At 36.5% G+C, this 14,476-nt stretch overlaps 3 protein-coding genes across 4 annotated transcripts; all 3 read right to left on the reverse strand.

Annotated features, from left to right (window-relative positions):
- Nucleotides 6,619–7,945, reverse strand: LOC104712671 (heavy metal-associated isoprenylated plant protein 20-like). The gene is made up of 3 exons (XM_010429618.2): nt 7,563–7,945; nt 7,219–7,294; nt 6,619–7,106 (listed from the first exon to the last, which is right to left on the reverse strand). Exons 1-3 carry the CDS (start codon nt 7,644–7,646, stop codon nt 6,808–6,810), a joined length of 459 nt encoding a protein of 152 aa, XP_010427920.1. The 5' UTR covers nt 7,647–7,945; the 3' UTR covers nt 6,619–6,807.
- Nucleotides 9,525–11,918, reverse strand: LOC104712673 (pentatricopeptide repeat-containing protein At1g71060, mitochondrial-like). 2 transcript variants are annotated; one of them, XR_755545.2, is made up of 3 exons: nt 10,361–11,918; nt 10,205–10,268; nt 9,525–10,010 (listed from the first exon to the last, which is right to left on the reverse strand). XR_755545.2 is itself a non-coding variant. In XM_010429621.2 (2 exons), exon 1 carries the CDS (start codon nt 11,905–11,907, stop codon nt 10,378–10,380), a length of 1,530 nt encoding a protein of 509 aa, XP_010427923.1. In that variant the 5' UTR covers nt 11,908–11,918; the 3' UTR covers nt 10,035–10,268; nt 10,361–10,377. The 2 variants fall into 2 exon arrangements, 1 of the variants encoding a protein (XP_010427923.1); XM_010429621.2 differs by lacking the exon at nt 9,525–10,010 and having other exon boundaries at nt 10,035–10,268.
- Nucleotides 11,915–14,351, reverse strand: LOC104712672 (beta-glucuronosyltransferase GlcAT14A-like). Its single transcript, XM_010429619.2, has 4 exons — nt 13,432–14,351; nt 13,025–13,100; nt 12,823–12,938; nt 11,915–12,717 (listed from the first exon to the last, which is right to left on the reverse strand). Exons 1-4 carry the CDS (start codon nt 13,910–13,912, stop codon nt 12,203–12,205), a joined length of 1,188 nt encoding a protein of 395 aa, XP_010427921.1. The 5' UTR covers nt 13,913–14,351; the 3' UTR covers nt 11,915–12,202.

Below are 14,476 nucleotides of genomic sequence, written 5' to 3' on the forward strand. Positions count from 1 at the left end.
CAGGTTCCTAAAAAATTCTGGGCTGAAGCTTTAAATACTGCATGTTATATAATTAACAGAGTTTATGTAAGAAGAAACACGACTAAGACACCATATGAGTTATGGAAGGGCAAGACGCCGAATCTGAGTTACTTTCATGTGTTCGGCTGCAAGTGTTATATCTTGAATGATAAAGATTATCTCGGGAAATTCGATTCTAGAAGTGATGAAGGCATGTTTCTTGGATATGCAGAGAGTAGTACCGCATTCAGGGTTTATAACAAACGGACTGGTGTCATAATGGAATCAGTTAATGTTGTGTTTGATGACAGGTCTGGTTCTGTGGGCAATGATGATGATTCAGATAGTGATACAGAACCAGTAGTTGCAACTAAGACACGATATGATAAATCTGAGGTAGAAGTGCCTGTTTCAAAACCAGAAGGATTACAACTTGTTCACAAAAATCATTCAGCATCTGATGTTATTGGAGATTTGAATGAAAAGATGAAGACTAGAGGAGTTAAAATCGATTTCCAAAAGATGACAAGTTACTTTACAGTTTTGGAGACAGTGTTCTATGAGTGTTGTGTGTCGATGATTGAACCAAAGAATCATGTAGAAGCTGTTCAAGATGATTTTTGGATTATTGCTATGGAAGAAGAGCTTGAACAGTTCGAACGGAATGATGTGTGGGAGCTAGTGCGAAGACCAATAGATGTGAATATCATTGGTACCAAATGGATTTTCAAGAATAAAATTGATGAAAGTGGTGTTGTGGTTCGCAATAAGGCTAGATTGGTAGCACAAGGATATACACAAATTGAAGGGATAGACTTTGAAGAAACCTTCGCACCAGTTGCAAGACTAGAGTCAATTAGGTTGTTTCTAGGAATGGCCTGTATCCTAAACTTTAAGGTTTTTCAGATGGATGTCAAGAGTGCTTTTTTGAATGGGATTTTACAGGAGGAAGTTTATGTTGAACAACCCAAAGGGTTTGAGGATCCTATCAAGCCAGATTATGTTTATAAATTGAAGAAAGCTCTTTATGGGTTAAAGCAAGCTCCAAGGGCTTGGTATGAAAGGCTAACTAGTTTTCTTATGGAGAAAGGTTATGCTAGAGGAAGTGTTGACAAGACCTTGTTTGTCTTAGAACAAGATGATGATATCATGATGGTTCAGATTTATGTTGATGATATTATTTTTGGTAGTACATCTAAGAAGCTAGTGGATGCTTTTGTGGGTAACATGACACAAGAATTCGAGATGAGTATGGTTGGCGAACTCAAGTACTTTTTGGGACTACAAATTACTCAGTCTGATCAAGGAACGTTCATTTCACAAAGTACTTATGCAAGGCAGCTTCTGAAGAAATTTCAGATGGATAAGTGTAAAGAAGCCAAGATACCTATGAGCACATCTCTGAAATTGTCAAAGGACATTGATGGAAAGGAAGTAGATGTCAAGCAGTACAGGCGAATGATAGGAAGTTTGTTATATCTCACTGCTAGTAGACCAGATTTGAGTTTCAGTGTTGGAATGTGTGCAAGATATCAGTCGAATCCAAAACAATCACATCTAGAAGCAGTCAAGCGGATCATTAAATATGTAAGAGGGACTGTTGATTTTGGAATTTGGTATTCTAAAGGCTCTAATCAGGGTTTAGTTGGGTATTGTGATGTTGATTATGCAGGAAGTGTGACAGATCGAAAGAGTACTAGTGGAGGATGTTTCTTTTTGGGTAATAATCTCATAGCATGGTTAAGCAAGAAACAAAATTCAGTGTCTATATCTACAGCTGAATCAGAGTATATAGCAATGGGAAGTTGTTGTACTCAGTTGTTATGGATGAAACAGATGTCAGCAGATTATGGTATGGATTCAGGAATTTTACAAGTGTATTGTGACAATAAAAGTGCAATTGATATTTCTAAGAACCCAGTCCAACACTCAAGAACCAAGCACATTGATGTAAGACATCATTTTATCAGAGAATTGGTTGAGAAAAAGCAAGTTCAGATTGATCATGTTGATACTGAAGATCAGTTAGCTGATATATTCACAAAAGCTTTAGATTTTAATCGATTTGCAACATTGAGGAACTCAATTGGTGTGTGTGAGATGTGATTCTGAGTCGAAGCTAGTCGGGAAAAAAAAAGGTATAAAGGATTCTGGTTTTTGGAAATAAATATTTAAGTAAACCAATTCTATTTTTACGGTTTATTTGGGTTTTATTTTAAAAAGAGGTTTGGTGGTTGTCATCGGGTGTATCGAAAAGAAGAAAAAAAAAATCTTGTGTGTGTTTTTTCTTTGGTTGTATCGAGCGATTGACAAAAATTTTCAAGAGAAGATGGTGAGAGCAACTCGACAAGGTTTGGTGAGAGGAGGCAAGAAATCAAAGGTGATTCAAGATGATGGTGTTTTTAATCGCCCACACCTAGTTGATGACTCGAGTAGTGATGAGGATCAAATTTATGTTGGATCTGGTGGTGGTACTCAAGTTGATTTGGACGAAGGTGAAGATTCCACAGAGAGCAAATCGGAACAAGGGCTTGATGATAAAGAAGTCTCCAATCATGAGGAAGAAGAAGTTCAAGATAAGGGAAAACAAGTTGCTTCGGATTCTGAGGATTTCGGGTTTGAGGAAGTCTCTGTGCAAAAACAGAGTGCATGTCACACGGGTAAAAAGCGGAAGATGAAGCAAGGATCTACCTCTGTTGCCAAGCGATCTAAATCTGCAAAAACAAAGGTGAAGAGTGTTAGAACAAAAGGAGAGTTTCGGTCTGATGTTTTTGTGTCCAAGGAAGCTCAAGCAAGGTATGCAGACATTTTTTCTCGAGATGTTACAAAAGAAAGAGAAATGGATTTTTCTCTACAGGATAAACTTGGGATTGTTCATAAGATTATGGATCTAGGGTTGCATTTTGCGGTACAAGATTTGCCTGTCTTTAGTAAAGAAGTGGTTTGTGAGTTTTTTGCTAATCTGCCAAAAGAAAAAACTAAGAGTGAAATTCTTGTTAGAGGTCACTGGTATGAGTTTTCTCCTAGCGTTATCAATGAGGCACTTAATCTTGCATCATTGACTGAAGATGAGATGCTAGCAGATGCAGCTGTTGAAAAATTAAGTAAGAATGAACTTGCAAAAGTTCTGAGTGGTCGAGACAAGTTGCCATGGAATCAGTTGAGGGTTAGGAATCTACCAGGAGATGTTGCAGCTCTTTTCATGTTAGCAGGTTATAATTGGGTTCCTTCGGCTCATCGAGATCATATTTCAGTTTATCGTGCTCGAATTGTGTATAAGATTGTCAAAGGAATTCGGTTTGATCTCGGACAACTCATCTATAAACAGATTATGAAGATAAGTTGGAGTGATGTTTCTCGGTATGTAATTTTTCCTAGAACCATTTTCGAAACTCTTAAGGTTCAAAAAAGGTCCGCTTGTGTTGTCAGATTCGGAGGAAAAAGTGGCTGTTGAGTTTTATACTCCATGTGTTAGGACTGGGCGTGCTTATGCGGTTAAACATAATTTGCTTCCTATGAGCGCAGACCCTTCACTAGATCACAGCCAAATGAATGATGGATCTTCATCAACTTCAGAGGTGATTCAGTTGGGTAGCATTCGTGTACCACAGTTTGGTCAAGACGATGAGGAGAGTTCCTATGGGGCTTTGGTCGATACAGCACAAGCTTTACAGAGGCTTACGGACGTAGTACAGAGGCTCATACAGAATCATCCACTTTCCAAGTTGATTTGAGTTGTTTTTAACTGTTGTATTCTCAAGCAGGGGGAGATGGAGAAGAAGCTGCTGATTGGTCTGAAATTTTGGGGGTTTTTTTTTTTAGCTGGTATGAAATTCTGGGGGAGCTTTAAACTGAGCTTTGTGTTTTGTACTACGACTTTGGAAGTTTGTTTTTTGTGACGGAGATCATTTTGGTTCATTTTGTTTGGTTGTTTGACTATGGCTTAATGTTCGGATGGGGTTTATGTTATGAACAGTTGACTATGGTTTTAAGCTGTTGTTTTTCTTTCCTCTAAGCCAAAATTTATTATGCTTGAGAAACACAAAGTTAAAAAGGGGGAGATTGAAGATGTAACATGTGTTCAAAGGATGAACTACTTCAGAAGAACAGAGTACAGATTCAAGAACAGAACATCAGGAAGATTATGTCGGTGTTTAACAAGCTAAAAGAATTATACAAGAATAGAAGGTGCGAGAAGCTTCTAGAAGAACAAAGAGTTTCATGTTTACAATAGGAATGTAAACATAAAGAGGGAAATTTCCTATATCATAAAGAAAAAGGAAATTGTCCAAATCCTATTAGGTTTAGAATAGGAGAAGTCTTAGTTCTATAAATAGGGTGCAAAGGCTAATTGTAAGTCTTAGCACAAACAAGGAAAAGTTAACCTAGCTTCTAAGTTTTAGTCTTTAAGAAATAAGAAGAGCTAAGAACTTAGAGAGAGAGCGTGAGGGTTCTTTTAGAAGAGTCTTGAGAGATTAGAAAATTGTTTAGAACAAACTTGTAAACAGATTTTCTATCAATCAAAGAGAAGTTTAAAAGAAACCTTTGTTACATTGATTAGATCACAAGTTCTCATACTTTCAAAAATGACTGAGAGCCGTCGATGTCTCATCTCCCATATAGCTAAAATTGCGGTTGTCACCATCAAACAACGAGCAACGCAAGTCCCCACCTCGGCGCGTTTTGCGTTTTGCGCTTCGTGTGCCTTTTCTCGTCTCTCCATTTGTATTGTTTGCGTCCTTTTCACAAGTTCAAATCTTACATACCCTTCTTTTATTTTGTTCAAGTTGTGTTAACTGTTAAGTCATAATTTAATAATCAGTCATTCCAATTTAGTCCCAAACAGTTGATTAGAAATATCAACAGCTAGGGTACTTAAATGTCATCTCATCCTAGGCAGCACCATACTAATAATAATAATAATTGAAAGTTAAATAAGCTTCATGGGATTTTATTTAAAGATCGCTCATTCTAAGGATTGAACAGGTGTTTGTGTTTCGTGAGGTATTTTACTATTCCCAACTGGTTATTTTGTTATGACATAGCAATAAACTATTTTTACGTTTTTGGTACGGACTAGTAAGTTTATGATACACATCAAGTTGTCAACAACAAAAATCTATTACAGCCTGACTATAAAGATTGGATATGTCATATGTTCATGGTGCCACAAATTGATTCGAAGAATAATATATTACAATGCTGATTCATCCGGGAATGTAACAAACATACTAAAAATAGTAATAAAGAAGAAAAACAAAAAACAAACAAACAAAACTGTGTAATAAAGTAGTCGTATATCTACTTATATGGAGGAACAATTTTTTAACAAAATTTCTAATTTCATTTAACAAAAGACTTGTCTCCTCACCGGTGGTCGGAAAGATTTGCTACGGTTACACTCCAACAATTACGGTACTCACGTGTCATTTTTTAACAAAGCTATGGGAGTATATACAAATATCTTGTATTAGTTTATTACAAATTGTCGAGTTACCCAACTACATCGTCAGCAACGTATCTACTTTGATGGAGGAACCATTTATATATTTCCGAAGAAATCTAGTTAATCGCTGAATTTGGATCTTCGACGTGTCAGATAATACGTAATAGAATATAAAAGTTGGATATTGTATTCTGTGATGATGTATGGCCCATACATAGAATATAAAAGTTGAATATAAAAGTTCTCACCGGAAAAACATTTTTGCTGTTTTGGCGGGAAACATGTTTTTGCGGTTTTAGCGGGAAAACACGTTTTTGCGGTTTTGACGGGAAAACACATTTTTAGCGGGAAACACGTTTTTGCGTTTTTAGCAGGAAAACACATTTTTGCGGTTTTGGCGGGAAAATACGTTTTTGCGGTTTTGACGGGAAAACACGTTTTTGCGGTTTTGGCGGGAAAACACGTTTTTGCGGTTTTGGCGGGAAAACACGTTTTGCGGTTTTAGCGGGAAAACACGTTTTGCGGTTTTGGCGGGAAAACACGTTTTGCGGTTTTAGCGGGAAATTTTTTTTTGCGGTTTTGGTAGGAAAACGCATTTTTATGAATTTGGCGGGAAAACACAGTTTTGAGAAAAATATAATTTTCTGTTTTTTGCAAGAAAATGTGATTTTAAAATTTTTGCAAAAAAATATAATATTTATATGATAAGTATTTAATAAAAATATCAACATAAATGGGTCTAAATGGATACCTATTTATTTATGATAAAACCCATATAATTAATGGGACTAAATGGGGAAAACCATTTAACCCCATTTAATTTTTCCTCATAAATGGGTTTAAATGGGGTTATTTTAGTTCAACATACCCATTTAATAAATGGGTTTGTCTGACCCATATTAACATCCCTATGTATGGGTTTCAGTTGTAGCAGGGATTAGTACAAAACCAAGTCACACAACACACTTCTCTGACCAGCTTGCCTCCACAAAACCAATTAAACTCAAACGTACATTAGCTTCTTAATTTTTAGTATAAATCCTACCCGAATAAACCGCTTATTTCGTTATTTTATTTTATTTTATGGGAAATTTTACTAAAACTAATAAACTTTAATATCCAATAATATAATTTACACATTTGTAAAACAAATAAAATCATCCGAAAATATATAAAACACATTGATTATACATATTCCACTAAATTATTTTAAAAATGTTACACAAGTGAAATGACTGGTTTGGTTCTTCCCCTACGTAGGTACATACACATACCAAAAAAAAAAAGAAAAAAAAAAAAGAAAGCCAAATTGCTTGAGACAACGTTACGTGCGGTGGATACTCATATAATTTATTATTTTATTACATAACGGTGCAAGCGTTGGGATTCTCGTCGCTAAATATTGATATGAAGTTGTCGTCTGGAGCTCCCGGCAAAGGCTGCAACTGGGACTGCTCAGACTTCCTAACAAAACCGGCCGGCGCTTTTTTGTCGTAAGTTCCGACTGCGTATGGATATGCAACCACGTTGTATGGAACGTACGGCCATATCTCGGCCTTTTTACCTGTCCTCTCGACTCTCTTTAAGACCTTCTTCGGTTCCACGTACCCACTCACCGTCACTTTGTGTATCTTTCTATTCACCTCCACGGCTTTCGCCCCTGATTTTTTTTGAAAAATGGGTTGTTGTTAGTATACATGAAAGTATAGTGAGGTTTTAAGAAAAAATATTCAAGAATTTACAAAGAAAGACTACGAGCTAGATATTCGAACCTTTCATGGAGGAAACCGCGTTCTTGACTCTGCGTTCGCAGCCATCACAGTCCATTTTCACCTTTATATTCACCGTCTGCCACACAAAAAAAAAAAAGAAGTTCATTAGCGATATGAAGAATTGATTAGGTCCTATATAAATGGATGTAAACAAACGTTTTGAGATTTTTTTGGATCTTTGGTTTTTGTTTTTCTTAAGTTTTACGGAAAATAAAATCTAAGTTTGTATACAAGAAAAAGTGAAAAACACTAAAAACTCATTAATCAAAAGACTAAGAAACAATAAGAAGTTCAGAAGCAGTTTGAGTATATAGCTGCAAAACGAAGTCGTTGTATATATAAACCTGCATGACTTTACGCTTCCTCCTTCTTTTGGAGACTTGGAAGTAGTCGGAGATATAATCGGAGAGAGAATCAAGAGCTCCCATGTCTAACTAAGTACGTACTCTCACGAAAAGACGACCAAAGTCGTAGATAGATATGCATATATTATGGACACGACTCGACCATATTTATAGAAAGTATTTGGTGACTTAATCAACAAGTGTTATGCCGAGGATTTAGTACAACTAAATGTGTTTAATATTTTCATAAAGTGTTATTAGAGAGGTGTATATGTGGCCCTCTAATGATGTGATCCTCCAAATACACACGGTGAACAACGATGCCAATTTTTGGGTTACTTCACACGACTCGGACCTATTTATAAATTCTAGTAATATTTTGTATTAGTTAATTAAACAGAAGGCTGTAGTTAAAATCTTTTCTAAAAGAGATAATTTCTTCTTTACTTAACAATGTCCGATGGACCGATGATAATAATACAATGTCACGGGATTAGAGGTTTATCATCCCAATCACCTGATTCACCTCACAATTCACATGCTTCAAAGTTAATGCGTTGGTAATGGCAAGTATGGTTGTGTCGATACTTCTTTTACCATCTAAGCTTTTCTTGTGGTTTTGTGTTTAAAATAAGGGTCTATAATAGATCACACAACTAAGTTTATGATTATTAATTTTGTATGCCTATAGATAGCTATATGATGTCGGTCTGTATATATATATATATACATATATATATATATATATATATATAGTGTATGGCATAATTCATAAGTGTAATCGTGTATTGAAAAGTGAAAACGACACGAGCCTTTCTAATTAGTTTAACTGTTTTGTTACTTTGGAGTTTGTGGATAGGTACATGACCGGATGAATGATAGTAATAGGGTTTTATAGATAAACTACACAATCAGACATTCAATTATTATGATTTTAGGTAAGAAATAGTGAAGGGAATAGTAATTTTAAAAAATTGAAAGGAATGTAGCAATATAAAGGGGCAATGATTCGATGTGAAAAATATAGGTTGTGTGGGGGTCCGATTTTACGAAGTAGACAACTCAATCATACTATTTATGAAGTCTATATGTAGTTTGAAATACTAAAGTCATAAGCCCCTCCACATCTTTTTTTATTATTTGTCTTAATATTTTTATTTTTGTCTTTATACTTTCCACCCTATAAACTTCGTTGGCATTTTCTTCTCTTACACCCCAATTATCATATTCGGAGACTTCTTTTTTTTCTTTTCTTTTTTCTTCTTTTACAAAGTTATATTTTGCTATATTTCTCTTCTAAGCTACTCCTAGTTTTTTTTTTTTCAAATTTCCTGGTGAGAGATACGTTTTTTTCAACCCAACAAGTATATTACAATTTTACTTGTAATAATAAGCTAATTAAAATAGTTACAATTTTAATATATACTATTTTTTACAATATGTGTAACATCAGCTAATTTTTTTATATAATTAAAAAAAATTATTTTAGTATCACAAGAGTAATGTGTGTCTCAACACAATTTATCGATTAAATTTTGATTTTGAGTAAAAATATCCCACGAAAATGTTTTATTTAATTATTTTAAAAGCAACATTACGCTAAAGATTATGCTTAAGATGGGTTGCATTGAAATAATCAGTGTCAGTGACACAAAATCTCAAGATTAATAAATCGTTAAATACAGCACGCAATAGCATTTAGCATAGCCTCACTTTTGGATTAAAGGTTACTAATCAAGGAAATTACATAAGCATTGATCAAAGTATATGCATGTCCACATCTTCCATTTACAATATAAAAATAATAATAATAACAAGTACCAACTGTTTTTTACTATTATCAACTGTTTGTGGAAAGAAAAAAAAAAATCATATAGCCCAATCAATTACTTTGACCATTCTTGTTGGTTTTTTTTTTTTTTTTCAACCGGAATTTTTATTAATCTACTTGTTGTGGAACCAAAGGTGAAATACAAAGCTAAAGCCGGCGGATGACATTGATGTCCCTAGAACCAGTAAGCCGGCGGATAACATTTATGTCCCCAGAGTCTAAAGATAGAACTGCTAAACAGAAATTCTACAACCAAAAACGAAGGAAAACGATACCTTAAACTAAAAACAAAGGTAACCGGCAATAAAACCTCAAAAGAAACAGTAGAACAAAGAAAACAAAACACCCTTCTTCTGAAGCACCAACGAATGAGATTTACCAAGGATGCCCATGGCCAAACCGAAGTAACATCTACCACCTCCTATCATGGTGAGAGCCGATCTCTCAAGACTTCATAAACCGGCAAGCAACTCGCTTCCGGACGCGACAACGACGTTGGTACGCCAATGAACCATTCTTGTTGGTTTAATAACATAGACTTGTCATTTGTCAGAACTTAATTCATACACCAAAACATCTCATCTTCTGGTAGTGTTTTCAATATTGTGAGTTTGTGACTGCATCATGTACAGATGGATACTTTTGCTCAATTTGATAGAGATTAAACAAACGTATGCTCTATTGACATGTCACTCGTGCTAAAACAACCTTGACAATCTAACATAGTGCATAAAACATTGTAACGAAGCTACATAATAGAGATATATATAGTAACAACAGTTTATGAGCGTGTTGAACAACCAACAATCACCTGATCACGGTTCCTACAGCTGTACTTTTGCTCTGGGAGAAACAATCTCTAACTGCTTAGATCGCTGAAATTTTGGATAAATCTCATAGATCATAATAATTCAATAGTCCAAAGCTAAAACAAAATGCAGTACAAGAGATAAGTAAGAAGAGAAACCTAGCCATTAACCCGTTTCAGCCAACAAGTTGTGTTTTCCTCAGCCTATCCATCTTCACAGCCAAATCCACAACTTTATCTTTACGGCCTTCATCTAGAAGCGTTTGTTTAAGACGGCTAAACATTTGTCCCGGTGGCCTGATACCCATATCCAACATCTCATTAAAATACTCACAAGCTTCATCTAACTTGTTCTCATGGCACATAGCTGTAATCAAACTCGAGAACATATGCATTCCAGGAAGAACACCTTTTCCTTTCATCTCATCCCAAATTTTAACCGCCATATCCAATCTCTCTTCGTTGCAGAACATCCTCACCATGATCTCATAAGTACTCACAGTCGGTTCACAACTCATCTTCTTGTAAACTTCATAGGCTTCTTTGGTCCGCTGCTTACGAGTCAAATGATGAAGAATTATATCATAAGTTCGAGCATTTGGACCAATCCCTTTCAACCTCATCTCTTCCACGGTTTTAAATGCATCTTCCATTCGCTGTGACCAGCAATAAGCTCCAACTAGTGCATTGTAAGTAGGAGCTTCAAGAGGATACCCTGAACTCTTTGATCTCTCGAAAAACTCAAGAGCATCATTCAGCTTCCTCTCAGAGCCAAGTCCATTGATCAAACTACAAAAAATGTGAGGACTTGGCTTACAATTCCTCTGTTCCATCTCATTAAAGAACCTAACAGCTTCATCATACTTTTTCGCCTTGCAATGCGCATTGATAATGATACCATAAGTAACAACGTCAGGTTCAAAACCTTCATCTCTCATCTCTCCGTAAACCTCATTAACCCTCAAAAGATTCAACTCCTGACCCCAACCTTCAAGTAAAATAGTATACGACTTAATATCAGGCTCAAACCTTTTCTTTTTAATTTTATCGAACACCTTCTGTGCATCCCCAACGTTTCTAGATTTGCTCAAAGTATCAAGCATTCGATTGAAATCACTTGATTCCATCTTAAACCCATACTCTTCCATCTTATGAAACGCATTTATAGCTTCTTTAACCTTCCTAGCTCTAGCGTAACGTCTAGAGATTAACGCAAACGTGTCTTTACTCAAAAGCTTCCTCTGTTTCATATCGTCTACTAAACTCCAAATTAGTTTGAATTGCTTGATCTTACCTAATGATTCGATTAAAGCGTTGTAGCTCGAAGTAGTATGCTTGAAACCCTTTTGATTCTCTGCCCATTTGAATACAGACAAAGCTAAAACCCCAGCGTTGCTCAGCTTCTTCAGTACTTCTTCGATCAGTCCCGGCGAAAGCTTAACAGAAGCTTCGTTTAGTAAAACTTCAACGCTTGAATCTGAGAATTTGGTCAGAGTCTTGCAGATTTTATCGGCGTCTTGTGTAACATCATCAGGGGCTTGAACAGAAGAAGCGTGAATTGATCCGTAAAGCGTAAAGTTTGAAGCTTTATGAATCGATGCGAGAGTCAAGCTCGGTGAAGAAGAAGAAGAAGAAGAGATTCTTAAGAAGTAGACACGGCGAGAGAGATTCACTCCGGCGAAGTGGAAGAGTCGAGAGAAGACCATTGGAGGAAAAAAAAAAGTTTAGATTTTTACTTAACCCTAAAGAAATAATCGAGTTTGGTCGAGTACCATCAATATAAAGATACAACAGAGGAACAAACAGAGGAATTACAAAATCTGGGAAAAGAGAAAAAGGTCTCTTCTTTAATCTCTTCTCCTCGTATAGATGATACAGTAGCCACTGTGATTCTTGTTGTTGCCCAAAGAATTAAACCTTACAGAGAGTGAAAACAATGTAATCTCTCGTGTCGTGTATCCTATAAATGACTCCAAAAGTCCAAACCTTTTTTTCTCTTCATCACTTGCATTGGTTCGATTGTGAATTCAAATCATCAAGAAAATTCGTTATTGTTTCGTCTAGCTTCTTAGCTTGAGGTCCAGCTTTGACAATGTTGACTTCACCCCATTCCGAGCAAGGATCTGTCCACCAGCTACTGTGGCTAGAGCACCAAGCTCCAGGTGTGACTCGGTAACGTCCGCGTTTTAGTATCTCTCTATCGACCATGTCGAGTACTGGATCGTCTTTCTTGAACTGCCGGGCGAAAGCCGCTCCGCTTTGAGCCATTTGATCGAAATCAGAGACGCTGAGGAAATGTGGTTCCATCTTTGGTGGACTGTCCCATATCATGTACCGTAAGTCCCCGTTGACTGTCGTGTTACTGAACTCTGGCGCGTTGCATATCACCGTGTGGAAGTAGCATTCTTCTGAGAGAATGACGTTGTTGAAATACATGAGAAGGGTTCTTGGTAAATTGTCCCAACCGAAGATGCAGTATTCTAGGAAAGATCTGCTTAGTACAATCCAAGGAGAGCCTGCAGTGTGATATCACCAAAACAGCAACACACAATTTGGTTTAGAATGAAACTGTATACATACAAGGAACTTAGCTATAACTAGTATTATTATTAGCTATTTGCCTGTAAAGACTTTGAAAGCATCTGGTGTTGGTCGTTTCTCAGTAGCTGTGAAGAGCTGAGTTCTTCTAGCTAAGTAAAGTGCTGGATCAACAACAATAGGCTTGATTCTCTGTGATCTACAAAAAGATCCATTATCATCATCATCATCCCCACCAAGGAACAGATATAATAAAAAACACTGCAAGAGACTGGCTTTACTTACTCTTTCCAAGCAAGGTCACTAGTATGATCAATGAAATTGAGGCTTCTGTTCACCGAGGCAAACACATGAGACAAGTCTGAGAGAGGAAAAAAATGTTCCATTAGAGATCCAGGTCAGATGAAGACAAGTACAGAAGCAGTGGAGCAATAAAGTTCTAAAGCAGGTAAATTTTGCCATAAAGAGATCAGTATCATCAATTAAAGTGATTACATTTTCCACTTTATTTCCAGAAAAAAATATAAAAGAGAGTAGATCATGAACATTCCAAACAATAACAAGCTCAAAGATTGGTAAAAACAAAGATCTAGAGCGCAAAGAAATCACACAACAAACCCAAGACTCCTACTCCAATTAAAGCAAATTGTCTTCAGATATAAATAGAAAGAAACAAAATATTTTAAACATACCATCTTGAGTAATGAGAGGATAATCCAAGGCACTAAGCTCAATAAACCAATTCCAAGTACGATCAAGCTTAAGAAGAATAGAAACAGCGTGAAGAGTAGCAGCAGTCTTAGAAGCACCATTATCAGACAAACGATCAACTTTACCCAAAACATCAACATTCCCAAAAGCATTCACAGCAGGCACAGATTTCAAATCAGAGAGAAGAGCTAGCCTCTCAGCATCAGTAGCTTCAGCACCGAGGTGGAGAAGGTACCGGTTCCTAGGATGATAAACCGCGAGCAATAACCTAAAGATCCGGTCATTATCACCACGACCACCGGTTATGTAATAAGCAAAAGCAGGTGGGTAATGAGGTCCGTGACGGATTGATGAAGGGAATGGTTTAGAAGTGAAAGCAGAGATTGAGTAGAGTAAGAGAAGGAACACTGAGAGGAACACTACAGAGAAGAGAGTGAAAAGCCATTTCTTTTCAGCTCCCATTGTTTGTTTTGTTTTTTTATTTAAACTTCCCTTCTTCCTCCTTAATCACACCTTCAAATCCGGCTCCGATTGAGCATATACGCGGATTCACAGATCAAATCTGTGAGAGTTTATAGCTCATATATGGATCTTTTATAATAATAAGGAAGATGAGATCTCGGGAAGAGTGAGATCGAACATAGATTGGGATCAGACTTAAACGAGATCTCAAGAATCAGAGTTAGAGAGAGAGAGAGAGAGAGAGAACAAAAGATTAGGGTTTGAGATACGTAACCAAAAAAAAGATTTGGACTTTGGAGGCTCTGAAGAAGACAACGATTCTTTCTCAGGTACAAATTTCGATCTTCCGACTCAACACAACAAGTCGGTTGGGAAATAAACTCCATTGTTAACAGTAATTTCCATCTTCCTTACACCACTTGAACGTTTAACGCGTCTATTCCACGCTCCTTGATGAAGATATAAGCGTGCTCGTCACGCGGTTGCTAGAGCGAGTGAGAACAAAGGTTAAGAGAGGTGTGTTAGAGTGGTTAACCAGTCGAGGTAAGAGATTTATTACTTTAC

This window comes from Camelina sativa, chromosome 9, assembly GCF_000633955.1.
Source record: "Camelina sativa cultivar DH55 chromosome 9, Cs, whole genome shotgun sequence".
NCBI classification, from domain to species: domain Eukaryota; kingdom Viridiplantae; phylum Streptophyta; class Magnoliopsida; order Brassicales; family Brassicaceae; genus Camelina; species Camelina sativa.

Excerpts from the sequence above, each read along its gene's own strand:
- LOC104712673 (XM_010429621.2), bottom strand. The coding sequence starts at position 11,907 with ATGGTCTTCTCTCGACTCTTCCACTTCGCCGGAGTGAATCTCTCTCGC.
- LOC104712672 (XM_010429619.2), bottom strand. The coding sequence starts at position 13,912 with ATGGGAGCTGAAAAGAAATGGCTTTTCACTCTCTTCTCTGTAGTGTTC. Across the intron at positions 13,101-13,431 it reads TCCTCTCATTACTCAAGATG|ACTTGTCTCATGTGTTTGCC; the intron begins GTATGTTTAAAA and ends TTCCTCTCTCAG. Across the intron at positions 12,939-13,024 it reads AGTGACCTTGCTTGGAAAGA|ATCACAGAGAATCAAGCCTA; the intron begins GTAAGTAAAGCC and ends ATCTTTTTGTAG.
- LOC104712671 (XM_010429618.2), bottom strand. The coding sequence starts at position 7,646 with ATGGGAGCTCTTGATTCTCTCTCCGATTATATCTCCGACTACTTCCAA. Across the intron at positions 7,295-7,562 it reads GGAAGCGTAAAGTCATGCAG|ACGGTGAATATAAAGGTGAA; the intron begins GTTTATATATAC and ends TTTGTGTGGCAG. Across the intron at positions 7,107-7,218 it reads CGCGGTTTCCTCCATGAAAG|GGGCGAAAGCCGTGGAGGTG; the intron begins GTTCGAATATCT and ends AAAAAAAATCAG.